The following is an 18,873-nucleotide window of genomic DNA, read 5'->3' as shown; positions in this document are numbered from 1 at the left end:
GAAATTGGTTATTGAGAACAATTGGTTATCGAGTTACAGCTGGATCTTGTGAACCCATGGAGGTAGGTGAAGTAGGGGCGATGATATGACTGTCTACTCACGCTTCCCCTCTTATCACACTGTCTCCTGGTTGAGTCTGCATAAATACCTTCATTTCATTATAGGTATCCCACTTTCACCACTACTCCCATTTTGGTAACATTAAACTTCTTGACCCATGGAGTATGTTGTGGCCGGCAGCAAATAATAAGGGATTCTTCCATCTCTGGTCTCATTTTGTCACTGACACGAGTGCTAGTTATTGTTAACATAGAGGCCACTGTTTAGACAGCTTTATTGTGATGCGTATGTGGATGGCAAAGCAAGAAAACACAGGGCCAGCAGGAAGAGGGCGGGCCCGGTAGAGACGGGTTAGCTGCTTACCAAATCCCTTTTTTCATCTTTCTGCTGGACTACATTTCCTAGGCTCCATTGTGGCAGGTGGTGGCCACATGGCTAAATCATGGACAATGAATGTGACCAGAAGTGATGTTCCCCACAATCCACCAGTCTGGACTCATTACAAACCTCCTATATGTGATCTTTCATAACCTGTCCCTATCAGACACAAGAGATTGACAGTGTGATCCTGGGAGACATGTTGAAGATGGCAGACATAATATCGAAGGAGCCTTGGGTCCTCAAGTCACTGCTTGGAGGAGAGTCCTGTGGTACCCTGGGGCACTGGTATAATAATTTATCTCAGCAAGACATGTACTTCTCTGAGGTTTGAGTCATTGTTAATTCTGTTACAGCAGCTAAGTTTAACTTAATTGATACACTTGGGTCTGCCAAAGGTATTTCTGTAGACCTCAATTTCTTCTTTCATAAAATGAAGAAATTTGCCACATGGACCGTCTTGCTTTTCCCCAGACATACTCTGGACACTCAGGATTTCTGCACTTGCTGTTTCCTCTGCCTGTAAGAGTTTCCTCAGAAACTCACATGGCCTGTACCCTCAACCCTCAGACCTCAGCCTAAATGTGACCTTATCAGTGAGACCTCTTGTGGCCACCCCTTGGTATAACAACATTTCTTCTTGTGGCCACCCCTTGGTATAACAACATTTCTTCTTGTGGCTACCCCTTGGTATAACAACATTTCTCCTTTTCTCATCATTCCTTCTTCTCTTACCTTGATCCAGTTTTTAAAATTTACGTATAATCCAATCACCAAACAGTGTACCTATTTATTTGGCATCTGTTAAATATTTGCCAAACAATTCCATGAGTGAAGTACTCTCTAAGGTGACAGGCATCTGTAAAAGATTATTTCCTAAATTCAAGACATTATAATCTAAGGAGAAATATAAAACAGATTACAAAAGGCAAATCTTTTTTTTTTTTTTTTTTTTTTGGTGATGGAGTCTTGCTGTGTTGCCAGGCTGGAGTGCAGTGGGGTGATCTTGGCTCACTGCATCCTCCACCTCCCAGGTTCAAGTGATTTCCCTGCCTCAGCCTCCTGAGTAGCTGGAACTACAGGTGTGTACCACCATGTCTTGTTATTTTTTTTTTTTTTTTTGTATTTTAGTAGAGACGGGGCTTCACCATGTTGGTCAGGATGATCTCAATCTCCTGTCATCGTGATCAGCCTGCCTTGGCCTCCAAAAGTGCTGGGATTACAGGTGGGAGTGACCATGCCTGGCTGGCAAATCTTCAGTACACAAAAGACATGAACTTTGTTAATGTCTTTCTAAATATATAAGGAAAAGAGAGATTCTAATAATTGTTGGCCACTTATCAAGGGTTATACATTAATTTTTCAAAACGTCATTTCATTTGATGACTCTACAAAGTCAGTATTACTGTACCTATTTTATAGATAAGGAAAGAGGCTTACAGGGCTGGAATGGAAGCTTCATGAGTGCAGCGTCACATCTATCTTACTTACTGTTGTATCTCTGGCATCTAGCAAAGTTCTGACAAGGTAGCAAGAAATAAAGAATATTAAGAATAAAAAGTAAAGAATGGGTTAAATAGCTTGTCCATGGTGGGACAGTTGGCATAAGAACATACATTTGCCTGAATCTAAGTCTGCATGTGTGTGTTTTTTGTTTTTTTTAACTATCTGAGAATGGCAAGTATGCAGCACTGCAATCCCCTTTCTGATTATGGGCTGTTGCTTTTTTTCTGTTCTTCCTGGTGAAAGGCTGTCTCCTTAATGTCCTTATATCTGGGATCTTTCCATTCTTCAGGCCTCAGTCCAGCCATGACCTCAGTGGAATGGCTTTCCCTGACCTCTTGGTTGGAAGATAGGAAGCAGCTTTCTCCAGTTACTCTCTGGGCATCACCTGTTTATTGCCTACATCACTTCATACCACCTACCACTGTATACAATTACCATGTTTATTTGTTTCCTTTTTTAGTTGTCCCTCTACCTACTATAATGTAGGCTCAGCAAGGATAGTGACTTTTTATACCTTTACTCTGTGCATACTGTGTGATACATTGTTGATGATCAATAGGTGTTTGTTGAATAAATCAGTGAATCACTGAATAATTTGATCGATGTTGGCATTCACTCTTCCTGTGCTCATGACAGGCATTACTAATCAATCATGACACTCTCTACTACTAAGTCCAAACTCATATTCAGAAAAATTTGTAATATAGCTCTCTAGGTACTTGGAACTTGAAGTATAATCCACTGATCAATAACATCAACATTGCTGAGACCTTATTGGAAATGCTTGTTCTCAGGCTCACCCAGACCTACTGTATCAGAATATGCATTTTAACAGGATCCCAGATGATTCCTGTGCGCATCAAAAGTGTGTGCAATGTGACTCTAGGAATGCGTGATACTCATTAGTGGGCTTGGCAAATAAGAGGAAACCCTTTTACCATCTCTGGGTTCTCCTCCATTTCACTTGTACAAAGATAGAACCCCAGCCTTAGCATAATTGTTTATTATCTGGAATGATTAGGTCTTAGCGGAGTTAGTGTAGAAATACTTTATAGAGAAAATGAGCATCAAGTGTTTTCAAAAGTTGGTTTCCCCAATTCGAGAGCTGCTGACTATGGAAATAGATGAACATTTTTGTGTTAAGTTGAAAGAACCTTGGTGCAGATCAAGACTTACCAAGATGGTATCATTAATAAATATTTGCATTCTCACTGCAGATGTGGGACAAACCAGAGTGCTATCGGGGGAGATACACATTTGACTCAGTCCTTATTTTTAATTCACTTCCATTTTTAGAAAATGTCTTTTATCATGAGAGCCATTCATAATGTACTAAAGTTAACCACCATGTGATTGTAGCATTTACGGTAACATCAGACTTGTGCCTGGAATCTATGCTTGTCTCCTTGTTAATTCCTCAGCCTTTCCATTTATTTTTCATGTTCACAAAGGTTAATTGACATCGACTACTGTTTATATGAGGAATTCCTTGGCGAGTCTTAGTGGTGGCCACTTTGTAAGGTTTCAGTTGAGTTGAGCAAGAACTTTGATAGTCAATCTACAAGGCTCTCTGTAAGCCTAGCACTTAATTGAAGTGCACTGCCCCTGACTGGGCTGCATTGTCAGGCGCGGGGGAATGTTTGACTTTTTTTTTCTTTTTCATATGGCTTAATTCTCCATCCACAGAGTCTCTTTTAGGGTTTCTATAGGCACTTTCCTTTTTGCTAGGACATTTTGCTGATAAAACAATATTGATTTATTGGTGACGCTCTGATGACTTGGGCTGAGGTTGGGCAGTATGGATATAATACATCTGTATACTGTTTTTCACTTGGCATGCAAATTGGCATACATAATGCGTTTTTTCACAATGGTGCTGTGAAGTAGGCAGAACACTCACTACTTCCTTCTACACTGGTCCCTCTATAGCAATGGGAGAATTAAGGCTCAGGTAACAGTACTAGGTGATGGGGCAACAAACGAGATCTTTCTGACCAGTGCTTGTCCCCTACACCAGTGGCACATGGACACATTTCCTGTGGCATGAGGGTCAGTTGTGCCTCCTGTGGAAGCCCCCAGTGCTCTGTACAGTTGGAGAATCAGTGACCGCTCAGATGTTACTTTTTGATTCTGAATTGGTAATTGGCTCCTAGTCACTCACTTCCCGTGCCTTGGGTTTCTGTGGGTGGTGTTTGCACATTGCTCTCATTTATGTTCACTGGCTTGCCTTTCAAGACTTAAAAGTATGTCACCTGTGGTCACCTAAAGACAAAAATATATTTGTCTTATAGCAAAAGGTATAGCCATATCTAGAGAATGATACATATGTGTGGGTATGTAGTATATTTTCCTGTGATTTCATATTTATTATCACAAGCTAAAATTGATGAAAAAACATAGGCTGGTGACAGTTTAGCCTAATTGTTCATGGTTTGCTGGGGGGAAGGGGAAATGAGATCAATTTTCCCTTAGATTAACTTCAAGTGTTTAGGGTTGAGGTGTCTGTCTAGTATGCCACTATCACTCTCATAAAAATCACCTTTTTATCCCTTGTCCTTTGGATCCAGAGAAGTAAAATCTGTAACATCAAGGAAATGAAATTCAGTACCCCCATCTAACTTCCTGTTCCAAGTCCACAGGCCCCATAAGGGTACACGGCCAGCACCTTGGCTGAGGCTTCTCAGCAGATCCATGGCAGTCTGCCCTTCAGCTGTCTGTGCCTGGGACACATCTGTAACTGCTGGCCCCAAGGCAGTGCCAAAGCCTCTGGGGGTGGGTGGACACCAGAAACCTCCAGGTTTCCAACCCTTCTGCCTGACATGGTCTGCCAGCTTCTAAGAGAATTTCCTCTAATGCCTCTGCTCACAGTATCAAGGGACTCCCAGATGAGCCTGAAATGGACATGAGTGTACCTCTGCCCATGCTGACATGAGTGCAGGAGTTTCAGGTTAATGGAAGAAACAGAGTGGCTTTGGAGTTCACTTTTTACAGCCCCTGGTTTGACGAGCAGGGATTTTCAATGATTTGCCAAGCAGCAAGCATGAATTTATAAAAAGAACAAAACCCATAGGTGGAATAATCTTGCCAAACTGCCAGCTATGATATTCTGGGTTGTATTTGATTTTAAATCCATTTACCACTGGGTGCAAGTGGCATGGAATTACAGTATCCCCTGTGGTCCCTCTCTGGATTTAGGTATGTGGTAGACATCTGCTGACCAGCACTTGCAGAAGTCGTGTTCTTTTTTTTTTTTTTAATTTTTTATTGCATTATAGGTTTTGGGGTACATGTGCAGAACATGCAAGACAGTTGCATAGGTACACACATGGCAGTGTGTTTTGCTTCCTTAGAAGTCGACTTCTTATCTAACGCTGTTTGCTGGGAGTCTTGTAGCCAGAGCCTTTAAATCAGAGAGAATCATCAGAGAGAACATAAAGTAATCCCCTATCCTTAAGAGAAAGGCCCTTATGCTGTTCCATTAACTGTCTGCCTTAAACATCTGAATGGTTTAAGGAACTCGAGTGCATTTGTCTCCCTGTCTCTGTCCTCATTAGGCAGGATAAGCTTAAACACACACACATACACACACATGCACACATGCTTCTGTGGGGATACAGCCCGTGTCACTATTTGTCATTCATCACAGTATACGAGATCTCTGTTATGAAATGTTCTGTCTCCAAAAACAGATATTGCTTCTCTTTTAGAAAAATATCCTTGGCTAGATCCCTGGAACTTTAATTAACATCCTTGTTGCTCTTTAAAAAATGTTATTGCATTTCAGACAGCTTGGATGTAAAACAGTGAAGCCAGGAACCAGAACGTTTTGCCGGTGGGATAAGGGACTATAAGAACAATTCAAAGCTCTGCTTAGGCTAGCCTGAGAGGTCTCAGGAGACAGCTCCTGGGAGAGATCTGCCACTTAATGAGGGACAGACCATCAGGCCCCCAGGTTGAAACGTAATCGTCTGAAGCAGTAACAAATTTTCTGCCATTTGTGCCCTTGACATTGTCTGGGTTGTTATGAATAAAAACTGAGAAGATTATTATTAATTAGTGAATTCGTTTATGATTTTTGGTCATTCATGGCACTATTTAACATTGATCTCTTCACTAGACTGTGAACCACATGAGGACAGGGGCTACACCTGTTTGTTCACTGCCATGTCTCTGGCATATAACTCAGAATGTGGTGCTGATAGTAGGCAGGCAATACAAATTTTTGGGATAGATGTGGAGGCCCATGATGTTCTGGATATGAAAAATGGAGATGAAGGTGGCTAAGACATAGTCCTTGTCTTCATAGAGCTCTCAGGCTATTGGAAATATCAAGGGCAATTAGAACTTTTGGTTATTAGGAGTTACTATTTCTTCAGTCACTTATGAGGTTCCAAGTACTTTTCAGATTTTAACTCTGAAAGTAACTTCATAAGATAGGTATTTTTCTTTCTTCTACAGAGCATGAAACAATATGAGAGAATTTAAATGGTTTACCCAAAGACACATGGCTACTAAATAGAGAATCCTGTCTTTCAGCTCAGACCTATCTGTCTCTAATACCTTGATGGTGCTACCACCTTTGAATATTTCTTATCTCTTGGTGTTTCAAGGTCAAGATTTTCTGCTTGTTCTTAACAGAGAACAGAGGAGATTTAAAAACATTTTTTTTAGTACATTTACTACATAATTTGCATTATATTTATTTGGTCAGATGAGCTTTGTTTTCATAAAATGGGAATGGGAGTATCTGTCCTATGCTGTCCCACACTGTAATTTGGAAGTAGATAGCTTGTTTGGTTTCACAGGCTCATGGCTGGAAATAATTTGCCTCATGATGTGTTGTGCCTTGAGTCTCATCCATATTTGATTTAGATGAGTCTCTGGACTTCAGATGAGACTGGTGCAGGAATGAGTTAAGACTTTGGGGCGTTTGGGATGGGATGAATGAATTTTGCACTGTTGGAAGAAGATGATTTGGAGGGCTAGGGGTGTAATACTATGGTTTAAATGTCTCCCTCAAAAAGCATGTGTTGGAAACCTCATCCCCAATGCAACAGTGTTGGAAAGTAGGCTTAATATGAGATCATTGGAGTATGAGAGCTCTGCCCTCCAGAGTGAATTAATGCTCTAATCACTAGAGTGGGGTCATAAAAGAGCAAGTTCAGTTCGTTCTCGTTCTCTCTCTCTCTCTCTCTCTCTCTCTCTCTGTCTCTCTGTCTCTCTGTCTCCCTCACTGTCTTTTGCCCTTCATACTTCCATCATGTTATGATTAGGAAGAAGGCCCTCACCAGGTGTCAGCCCCTTGATCTTGGACTTCTGAGCCTTTGGACCATGAGCTAATCAGTATCTGTCCATTATAAATTACCCAGTCTCCGGTGTTTTGTTATACCAGCACAAAACAGGCTAAGACAGTACCTGTGAGGGTTAGACTCTTCCTCAGTGAGTGAAGGTGGTGCCGAGTGCAGGGCAGTCAGGTGGAGTGGGGGAAGCGGAGTGAAATCTCTACTCTGACCTATTTGGAGCTTTTCTGACTTTCACCATGGGTGAGCTTGCAGGATGTAGATCAGCCATTGCTGACATTTGGGGCAGGGGACAGAGGGAAGGCATACTGGCTGTGGAGGATGCTGCGGCCATATTCTTCCCTTATGTCTCTGAGGAGAGACATGGGACATTCTGCCGCTACCAGAGATTTAGGGGTAGAACCTGGGTGCGGGGATGCTATTTTTGTGGGCACTGAACTCCCCCTCTGTTCTTACACTCACTTGAGGAGGATCTGTTGTGGGGGAGCTGGCTGGTAACCTGGCTTCCAGCAGTGTGTGACCCCTTGCTTGAAGACTCCAGGATCCGTCACTCACTAGGAAGTCCTCTGGGTCTGGAGCTGAGGCAGATGCTGAAGCAAAAAGTGAAGGGAATTGGCAGATAATGTACTTTCTCATTGGGATTCCTAAGTGGTTCCTCTCATGAAGAAGGGTAGAAGAGTGCTGAGACCCTCGCTCCTCAGGCAGAAGGGACTGGGTTTGATTTGCTGCCTTTAGGTTAGGAATGCTGAGTTCTTGTCTCAGGTGTCTTGCATAGAGCCAGTATACCACAGAACTGGCTTCCTCTTAGATGCTTTGGCAGAAGAAACATAGACTCAAAGCCTGCTTTGCCCTCTCATTCTACAGATTAAAATCAAACCAAAACAAAACAGAGCCCCAGAGAGGTTATATAAAAGAACCAAAAGATGTGGGCTTTCTTTTGCCTTCAGCTTTGGCTTCCAAATTCATTTAGAGCCTTGTGCACTCAGGCTCTGGGTGAACCGAGGAAGTCCAGACCTTCCTGTGGTGGAGGGATGGACGAGAGCACAAGTGCAGATCAGCTCGAGCCAGCTGTGCTGCTTGAGTGTGGAGGCAGTAGCGGTGGGATGCCTTCCTCCCTGAATGACTCCAGGGCTCTGTAACAGCAGTCTTGAGTTGCAGCTGCTCTTACGGGTGACAGGGAGGACCTCATCAGAATCACCTGGGGAGAGTTTCAAAACACACGTGCAAACTCTGCTTGCCTCATGCTACCGAGAGTAATCCACAGTGCAAGTGATGGCAGTGAGCATGAGTTTTATAAGTACTTCCGGCGTGCCTGTCCCCTGCTAAGTCCCTGTGGTACTATTTGACAATGGTAAGCCCCTTGAGGGAGTTCTCATCTTAAGGGTCATTGTGTTCTCCACAGCATCAGGTGTCTAATTCAGTGGATGTTTGTTCAACGAACAAATGAAGCAAATGGTAGTGGAGAGATAAGAACAGAATCTAGACAAACACCTCTCTATCTCTAGGCCTGGCACCAGAATGTGAGGGGGGCTAGCAGTGCCTCGGTCAATACATGTTAAGCATGTGTAAAGGTGAGCCTGGCCTTCCGCAGCAGTCTGACCATTGACTCTTTATCTATAAACACTGTCCTGCCCTTGACCTCAAGAGTTAAAATAATAAATAGCTTAATTGGTCATCATTAATTCCACTTCAAATTTATTATAGGCAGTGTGGCCTTGAGCAGAATGACTCCCATGCTCAGCCCAGGCATTTTATCCCCAAACCTCCCATAGGAGCGTCCGTGGTAAAACAAATAAAATCAGCTTCCCACCTCCTCCCTCCCATCAATAGCACATTTGCTATTGAGTCCAGGCAAATGGCCATTTGCAAGGTTGGATGAGTAGTTAAGCCACACAGGCACAGTGTAATGTGACAACATTCTTCATGGTAATATCGTCCTTCTCCTCATTACATTTGAATATAGATTGCCAGTGTGCAGTGCCTTCGACCTCGCTCTGTATTTGTGAGGTTTCGGAGTTCTTCAGACAAGGTGAAGTCCACGCGCGCTCCTCAGAAATTATTAGCCTATTTGAAAACCGGGACAAAATCACAGCTATTGTCTCTAAGAACTTAATTTGTCAAACCTCTTTTCTTCCTGTCCTTAATTATGTGTACATTTATAGACTTGAGCCACCTGCCTGCTCAGTGCTTGTATATAATCATACCTCTTAACAGCCGCTTAATGGCTCAAGGCTCTTCCTTTATACTCTTTGCTTCAAACTGTACATTTAAATATCAGTACTCAGCTCAGCTTCTGAGTATTAAACATTTTTTTCTCCACTTCCTTGAAAAGCTGTGAACAAGCCTTTTAGCATTTTATCTGGACCAAACAGTAGTGGTTTTACACGAGAAACGAGAACTCTGCAAGTAAATCTATGTATTTATATGTCTAAAGTGTATTATAAAAAGAAGCAATAAATCTAGTTTTCTACATAAAAGGAATTAGATTTTCCAGTTTACCTCTGCACTGGGATTAATAAAATGTGCAACAAATAGCTGATGGAATGATCCATTTGAAGTTTGTAAAGGCATCTAGGGAAGCTGGCTGGAGTAGCCTTTCATTTTTTCAAAAGCAGGAAAATGCCTGTTAATTTTTTGATTCAGTCTTCTTTCTGAATGACTGTTTTAAAATGAGCTGAGAGACTGTTACCTGCCTATTTCTGCATGGCTGAGCAAATTCACCCGTAAATCCAAGTTTCCCTTCATTTCCATCACTATACGTCTCCAAATTACAGAGAATTCATTCCTGAGCTGGAGAGGTGCCAGAAGTTTCTCATCTAGCTGTCTGTGGGCTGCCTTTTTCTTTTCCCTCTTTGAGGCTTTCTGATGCCTAGAGTAGCTCAACTCAAAGGTTTTCAGCCTCACACTCGCTTCACATTCCCCCACAGTCACATCGAGCTCTGTGATTCTGAGGAATACAGTGTGCCAGCAACCGATCCAGTCTCCTTTCACCTGCAGGTGTTCCAGAAACTTGAAAATGCGTCTGGTAATGTATTTGCTTTTCTAAACGTGCCACTTTGATGTGCATTATATGCAGCTGCTTATCATTTTTTAAAAATCCGTCTTCTGAATAACATGCATGCAAAAAATGTCGAAAAGGGCTTGTAGAACTGTGTGGGCTTAATTAGTGGTCTAGGTGTATGTGCATGTGTCCTTGTTAATGTAGGCATGTGTGCATAAATATGTATTATTTATGTACACATGTGTCTGTGCAGATAGATTTCACTAAAGGAATCTCATTGAAAGCAATACTTTTTTATGAACATCCACATTTTCTAATCAGATCTGTAAACATCTTACACAACAGCAGCAAGTCGAGGAAAAATACATTTTTCAAACCCACGCAAATGGTATGTTTTAAACACTTATTTAAAAAGCCCTCCTTTCTTGTGGATTGTGTGTGCATGTGTATGGGGAGGAGGTGCTGATTTTTGAAAATTTGGAGAGAAGAGTTATATTGCTGCTGTACGAGAATTTCCACCCTGTGTTACCTGCCTTCTTAAAACTCAGGAAGCAGCGAGGGGAAGAGATGTGGTTCTGCTTTGGAGTAACCCCAGGGGGACGCTGATCGGCAGTGTTCAGCAGGCATTTTAGGTATTCTAAATACTAGTGCTTGAATAATAAGTAGATGGGGTAGATTTGCTATAGCCAAATCCTGCTATGTTTTCTGGCTTGTAGGAATCACATTCACACTGTACATTTAGAATCTGCATGTGTTTATTGAACTCTAGTAAAGCAGCGTGAGAGTGCAGGCTCATAAATCACATTATTTATTTGCTAGTATTGGGTGCTAGATTCTAAAATTAAGAGATTACTTAGAAATTAATAATACATTCAGCATCCCTTGTCTCATTGGATGAGATTTACATCTTTGGGACTTGCTCTTCTAGTTGTAAAGACGAATGATTTAAGGTTCATACTTAATTGCTGTTTCAAATTTTTAAGCTAGAAAGATACTTGCAACACTATTTAAAATACTTATTTTGAAAAATGTGTATGTATATTTCTAACTGGTGGTTAGCTAATTATGACTGTAATGTGCTATATGCTTGAAAATAACTTATCTTGAGTATTGCTTACTTTTGTAATAGAAACTCATTTTCTTGTCTTTATAATAATTCTTTCACTTTGCATTATGCGCTTGCTTTTTGAGATCTATATTAACTAATTGTTGTAAAGACAAGAAAATAAAGTAGCAAGTTAGATAGCATTCACAATGAAAAGTAGGTTTTCTTTGAGTTAGCAGTTTTCTAAGAAATTAAATAAAATGGATTTTCATAAGTAGGTTTTCTAAATATATAGTGGGAATTGATACTTGATAATGGAAGCATCTTAAATATTGACTTGTTAAGTGAAGGAGATTAGGATAGTTTTAATGCCATCTTGTAGTTTCTTAATATATTTAAGCTGAGATAGTAAATAGGTTAATTATTTCATATTGGCTATTACTTTTGCTTCATGATAATGATCACAAAAGCAACAATTGTTTTTGATTTACTTTGCATTGTTGACAGTTGTAAACTTTACTAAAATAGTTTACTGAGTTGTAACAATAAAAATAAATATTAAGGTCAGTGTGAAAGCTACCTTTACTTTTTAGCATCCAAGATCTAATATTTTATTACATGTTGAGCTGTGTACTTACAGAAGATTATGTGTATCTTTAAAAATTTATATAACTCCTAAATGCTGCTTTTATCAACTATGTTCAATTTATAATTAAAGTATAATAGTACAGTCAAAATGCATTACAATATGTAGACATGGCTCCTTGAAACAGCATATTATATTAGGAGCCATTAAAAATCTATGTAGCCTATTAATGTTATACTCATATATTGCTCTGTGTGTAACTGATTGCTATTTTAGGTTCTATTAATTTCCAATATTATAAATGAACCTAAGATTGTGTCTTACTCAATGTAGGAATCTTGCCTTGAATGTAAATATCTTAAGGAAGGTTTTAAATTGAATGGATAGGACTGCTGAAGATTTACTAGCACCTTTTTTCATGAGTATTGCAATATGCATGAAAACATATTTAGAAATATTAAGCTGTGTAAAAATATTCCTTGCCTTCTATCACATTACAAAATACTCTCACTTTACTTTTGAAGTCAGTTATGTTGTTTGAATTTTCCTTGGTGTAAAAAGAGGTTTTGTTTTTCAGAGCTTATGTAGTACTGTGTGGTAACAGAAAAGCATTCAGTGCCATTTTGTAGTGAATATTATATGTACTAAATAGTGAGAGGCAAGAATGCTGCATTTACCATCTGTCTCTAATTATGACCTCCTACTGGCTTTTCGATGTATTGTAGACCAGGTCTTTATTTTATGAAACAAATTTATATTACCCAAAAATACCTAAAATGGTTGTAAAACACTTGTCCCCATACAATAGTTTCGCCATTATGTGACTGAGATTGTCTTACCAAACGTTTTATTTTTAAGGCTCACGTACAGATTGAAGACATGAAAAATATAATTTGCAGACTGACCATGCATCCACAGCTGAAAACATTCATCCTTAAGCATTTATTAAACATCACATCTCCAAGCTGGCTTCTAGCTTTGGGACAAAAGAAGGTGTGGAGGAGGGAAGGTCCTGTCTAGAGAAATAGGTGATACCATTCCTGCTATTTCTTTTCTTTTCTTTTTTTAACTATTTATTATACTTTAAGTTCTGGCGCACACGGGCAGATCGTGCAGGTTTGTTACATAGGTATACACATGTCATGGTGGTGGTTTGCTGCATTCCTGCTATTTCATTATTAACCATTGTTTATGGAGGCAAGACACCTTCAATGTGGTTTGGGAATTGCATTGAATTTTTTTTTCTGTACTTCTTAGTTTTAAAAGGACAGAATCCTTGGGAGCATTTGCCAATAGAGGACAATCATAGTTGGGGTGGGGCGGGCATGCTGGTCATGAAAGACTCTCTGGAGAAGAGGAGTTCTCAACCAAGTGTGGGAGGAGGTTCTTAGCAAAAGTTGTTAGAAAGGAGAGGAATAGGAGAATTTGGAGCAGATGGAAAAGAAAGGAGTGGTAAGTCATGACAGACAAGGATGTGATGACGTTGTATGGAGAGAGGAGCCATATTGGAAGTAAGAAGAAATGTAATTTAAAAAAAAATTACAGAATTGGACTTTAAATTTTTCAAAATTAATCTTCAGTAATTTTATCAGTCTGGAAAATTATTTGATTAAGTAAACATTTCTCCTATTTTGTTATGCCAGACAACTTCTGTAAATAGTAATTTAAAGCCTACATAATAATTTTAATTTCTATTTCTTTAGCATTTAGTATGGGCCAGCTATGGACCAGGTACTGCACAAAATACTTTAAATGCATTATCTTAAATAGTTCTCATTTACTGTTAACATCCTCATTCTACTGGTGAAGAAACTGAGGTACCGAGAAGTTTATGTAATTTGCCTAAGTTTGTATAAGGTCAGAAATGGAGCAGGATTTGAACCCAGATTCTAGAGCCCAGCCTTTTAGCCACTACACAGCAAAATCACTTGAGCTTACCAATTCTCCTATAGTTCCACGTTCAGATTGGTATGGCTAGTTGTTCACTGAGTATCATTTAGTTCTCTGGGAAGAGATTCTGAGCAGAATTAGTAGACAAGTAGTTTATTTGAGGGTAAAGACAAATGGGAAAGGAAGCAAAATTGGGCAGGGAGAGCCTTCTGACCACACAATGCAGATCTGACAAAATCTCACCCAACCCAGTGGCAACCTCCAAAGAAAAGATTGCCCATTAAAGGAGTCTCGCATTGGGCAGAAATGACCAGGCCTAGTACCCCTGCCATGCTCAGTCATTGGCTGGGGGTTCCCTGAAAGAGCATGGCTAAAGCTTAAAAGTTGAGGAAGATCCTGAAAGTCCTGTAGCTGGATGTTGTCAGCTAACTGCACCTCTTGCAGCTGAATAACAAGTTCTTCCTTGAAGGGAGATGTGAGCAGTGTACATCCCTGGCTGCCAAGGTGATATCTCTACAAAATATATTATATGAACTTAGCAGCAAGGCAAGCTAAGTGCCTAGGGTAAAGAATTTAAGGAAGTACATGTGCTTTGGGTCATTCAAGTGCTGACTGAGCACCTTAAAGTAAGTGCCTCCTTAAGTCACGCACTCAGATACCTTGCCTGTCTCACCCTATTCCCTAGAATCTCACATTCAACACACTTAGAATTGAGCTCATTGTAGTCCCTCCCAATGTACTCTTTCAGTCTATGTCTCAGGCAAATCCAAAAACTGCTCAGTGGATCCTGCCACAGTCTCTTTGCTCCCATCCAATTCAGTCTCTCCACTGCCACAGCATCATCTATGTTAAATACAACTCTGATTTATAAATCCAATGCACAATACTCTTTATTGGTTCCCTGTAGCCTAAAGAATGAATTCCACGGTTCTTTCTGTGGCATGTAAAGATGATACAGATCTTTCATCTCAGGTACTGCTTAACTCTTCTAATTTTGCCTGATTTTTAATCTACTGTTATTTAGAGATTTTGACTATAATCCTTTAAACAAAAGATTAAGGCTACAAAACGAAAGACAAAAGTTAAGTTTACCAACCATTCTGATAAAGTTTAGGTTCCTTTTTCTAAATTCAACTGTGAAAACACCTTTTTTTGGGATCCACACAATTTCTAACAGCCACTTTGAGTACATAATTATTATTACATTTTATTTTTAAAGAAGTTGTCTTGGCTTCATATAGACCTGATCCCGCCCAGCAGAGGCTGGCAAGACTGGCCTATCTAATTAAAGGTCTTTGTTCCTGGGGTAGCTAGAAGAGCCAGTACTGTTATCATGAGTCGCAGACATCTTCTCATACAGAAAATCTGAAACTGCTGCCTTCCACTGCCCAACTAACAAAGGGACAAAGGTAATTGATTTAACATGAACAGAAAAAAGACTTTGCAAATAAAGATTCATATTATATGTGATTGTGACACATAATTAAAAATTCAATTTTCAACAAAAAGGAAATAAAGGCAAAGACTTGATGCAAAATAAGCTTTAGGTACAGAAATGAATAGTAAGTTTTATAGGAATTTGCAAAGCAATGTGAAAAGCTCAAAGCAAATATTTAATTGCCCTGAAAACTGAACAACATGACAGTCACATTTGCATATTCTTCCAGGCTGAGTTGTTTTACTGTAGAGTGCAGGAAAACCCTTGTAGTAATATTACATTAGCTACCATGGTATACAAAAAAAAAAAAATTTTTTTTAAGAGATAATCAAATTAACCTCCAAATCTGACTGAATAACCGCCTACACTGACTTGTGCCTAACAAGCTGTGACAATCAAAAAATAAACTGGTAACATGTTGTTTGTTTTGTGACAGTGATAACAGATATCTAATGCCTCATTCATAACTAGGGCTGCCAGACATAGAAATACAGGATTTGCATACTCAGACCTCCAGAGCATGGAGCTGTCATAAGCCAATGAGTATAAATTCCCTTTTTAGTTTCAGACTTAGAGATAGAACAGTATGTATTTTTTTAAATTTCATTAAAAAATGACTATAACAATGAAACATAAAAGGGAGGGATATCTGTATGTAGACATTTGTGATTCTGTACTGTAACTCCAAACTTCAGGGAAGCAATCTGTATGGACGGTGTTTAATCTTCATGGCAGATGAATGAGGCAGGCATTATTGGTTACTGCCTGTCTTACAGATGAGAAAAATGGAGAGGTTTGATGACCTGTTAAAGGTAACACAGTGGATTTGGTCAACGGCCTGAATTCTTAGACATTGAGCTGGGCATTGACGGTATGAGCAGAAGCAGTGATTGGCTGATGGGATTTGCCCACACAGAAGGCTCTTCTCTGAAGCTCTCTGTCTTTGTGCTGTTCTTCTTACCTTCATTGGGCTCTCAAACTTTCCTACATACTGTAAGGAAATACAGTTGTAAATTCAGGAACCAGCACCAAAACTATTTTTTTGATGGACTGATGAGTTTCTCACTGAGCTTAAAAATATATTGCTACCATATTCTAGTGATGTATGTCTCTGCAGTGTGGGAGTCCATCTGCTCATCCTCACCTAACTATATCAGTCTTTTAAAATGGGCTTTGTTGATACTTGGAATTGGGAGACTTTATTCTGCCTTCAATTTTAGTCCACATTGGACAATTTGAGCTCATACTTTATGGCAGACAGCAAATTGCCAGTATATGCTACTCTATAACCACATATCTATTAATTAAATATACATGAATATTCCAACTGTATCGCAGTCTGATGAAGGCAGAACTAGATGTGATGGAGCTCCCTGGTAGGTTCTGTTTGTTAGCAAGGACGACCTCATTTAAACTCCCTAATATGTCTCATTCTGAAGTCTTGATTTTCTTTTATTTATTTATTTTTGAGACAGAGTTTCGCTCTTGTTACCCAGGCTGGAGTGCAAGGGTGCAATCTTGGCTCACCGCAACCTCCGCCTCCTGGGTTCAGGCAGTTCTCCTGCCTCAGCCTCCTGAGTAGCTGGGATTATAGGCACGCGCCACCATGCCCAGCTAATTTTTTGTATTTTTAGTAGAGATGGGGTTTCACCATGTTGACTAGGATAGTCTCAATGTCTTGACCTCGTGATCCACCCGCCTCGGCCTCCCAAAGTGCTGGGATTACAGGCTTGAGCCACCGCGCCCAGCTGAAGTCTTGATTTTCTTATCTATAAAATGAGTATTATGACAATTAGTTCCTACAAAGAGGCACGGTGTAGTGGAATAAATACTGGCTTTGGAATGAGACATGCCCCGGTACACATCCTCTTGCTGTCACTTTGGAAAGCCACTTTAATATCTCTGGAACAGGAATAACATGTCTTAGTATTGCTGTGAGGAAAAGATGGCGCCTGTATCAGTCCTGGCATAGAGTAGGTATTCAATAAATGTGTTTACCACATCATTAGGAGCACAGACAGAATTCCTAAGTGGTTAAAAGCACCCGACTCTGGACCCAAACTACCTAGGCTCAAATCTGAGCATTAACATCAATCAGCTTAGTGACCTTGGTGAACTAACTTTCCTGTGCCTTAGTTTTTTTGTCTGTAAAATGGGAATGACTAAAGCCCCTTTTTAACAGGGCTGTTTGGGATTATAGGAGACTTAAGGTATATAAAGTGCTTAGAACAGTGCCTGGCACACAATAAACACTCCATCAGTGTGAAGCCCCTCTTTATTTCACTTCAACATGATTTCTTCTCAGAGCTCAAGGCCTGGAGACTCACAGTACATCTGAAGGCAGGCATTTCCAGTTTCTTGTTATCTAAGACCTAGAAATACTTGTTTGAATCCAGTGTCCACTGCAAATTAATAGTATCCATCTTAGTTTAATAGGTTCTTGTATCATCTATACCTGTTGTTGGCAAACGCGGGGCTCTCAGTAGCAAGGGTGGGGGAAAAGCAAATTAGTACAACCAACTTTAGATGGTAATTTGCATTTTAAAAAATCTATCAACACTTTAGTAACCTCTCTTCTGACATAACAATTTTACTTCTAAGAATTTTTCTACAGATGAACTCATATAACTGAGCAAAGACATGTGATGAAATTTTGGTTGCAGCATTGTTTGTGCTATTAAAAATCTGTAAACAACTAAGTATTAACCCAGAGAAAAATACTGAAGTAACTTGTTATATCCATGCAATGGAATACTGCAGCAGAGAGAGCTTAAAACTGAGCAATACACGCGGATATTAACAGCCATACAAACATACATTTAAGAAAATCATTTTGGGGGGCAGTCTGTAGTATGAATGATACTGTGTTAAAAATAGGTATATATTTACATCTATTTGTTTGTATAATTATAGAAAAATTCTCAAAGCATGTAGGAGAAACTAGTGTTGCCAATTGGAAATGGAATGTATGTGGAGTGAGTACTTGTCCATTTCACTTTGGGTGTCCTCTTTCAATTTTAAAACATGGGCACGTATTGCTATCACAACTTTTAAAAAGTTTATTTTTAAAAATGGTAAATAAAAAATCCATATATTCCCTCTACCCTCATATGTTAGTTTTTTAAAAAAAAACTAGTCTTTCTTGAATATTCAGGACTTGAACTCAGCTCCAGACCAAGCAGACCTAGTAGACATCTACAGAACTCTCCACCCCAAATCAAAAGAATATACATTCTTTTCAGGACCACGTCACTCTTATTCTAAAATTGACCAATAACTGGAAGTAAAGCACTCCTCAGCAAATGCAAAAGAATGGAAATCATGACAAATAGTCTCTCAGACCACAGTGCAATCAAATTAGATCTCAGGATTAAGAGACTCACTCAGAAGAGCACAACTACATGGAATCTGAATAACCTGCTCCTGAATGACTACTGGGTAAATAACAAATTAAGGCAGAAATAAAGAAATTATTTGGAACCAATGAGAATGAAGACACAATGTACCAAAATCACTGGGACACATTTAAAGCAGTGTCTACAGGAAAATTTATAGCACTAAATGCCCACAAGAGAAAGCAGAAAGGATCTAAAATCAACACCCTAATATCACAAAGGAACTACAGAAGCAAGACCAAAAAATTCAAAAGCTAGCAGAAGACAAGAAATA

General features: G+C 39.7%; 1 protein-coding gene across 2 annotated transcripts in view; it reads left to right on the top strand.

Moving 5' to 3' along the window:
* The window catches only part of IQCJ (IQ motif containing J), a 444,695-nt gene that overhangs the window by 243,694 nt on the left and 182,128 nt on the right, over positions 1–18,873 (top strand). The window contains exon 1 of one of the 2 annotated variants that reach the window (XM_078353955.1): positions 10,147–10,269. The exons of the other annotated variant lie outside the window; for it this stretch is intronic. Coding sequence (XP_078210081.1) covers positions 10,261–10,269 — 9 coding nt within the window. The 5' untranslated portion in view covers positions 10,147–10,260. Of the gene's footprint in view, positions 1–10,146; positions 10,270–18,873 lie in introns of those variants that run through there. 2 annotated transcript variants of the gene reach the window in all.

Source organism: Callithrix jacchus, chromosome 17, assembly GCF_049354715.1.
Source record: "Callithrix jacchus isolate 240 chromosome 17, calJac240_pri, whole genome shotgun sequence".
NCBI lineage: Eukaryota > Metazoa > Chordata > Mammalia > Primates > Cebidae > Callithrix > Callithrix jacchus.
The sequence above is the reverse complement of the archived record's forward strand: the minus strand, read 5'-3'. Positions and strand labels throughout refer to the sequence as shown.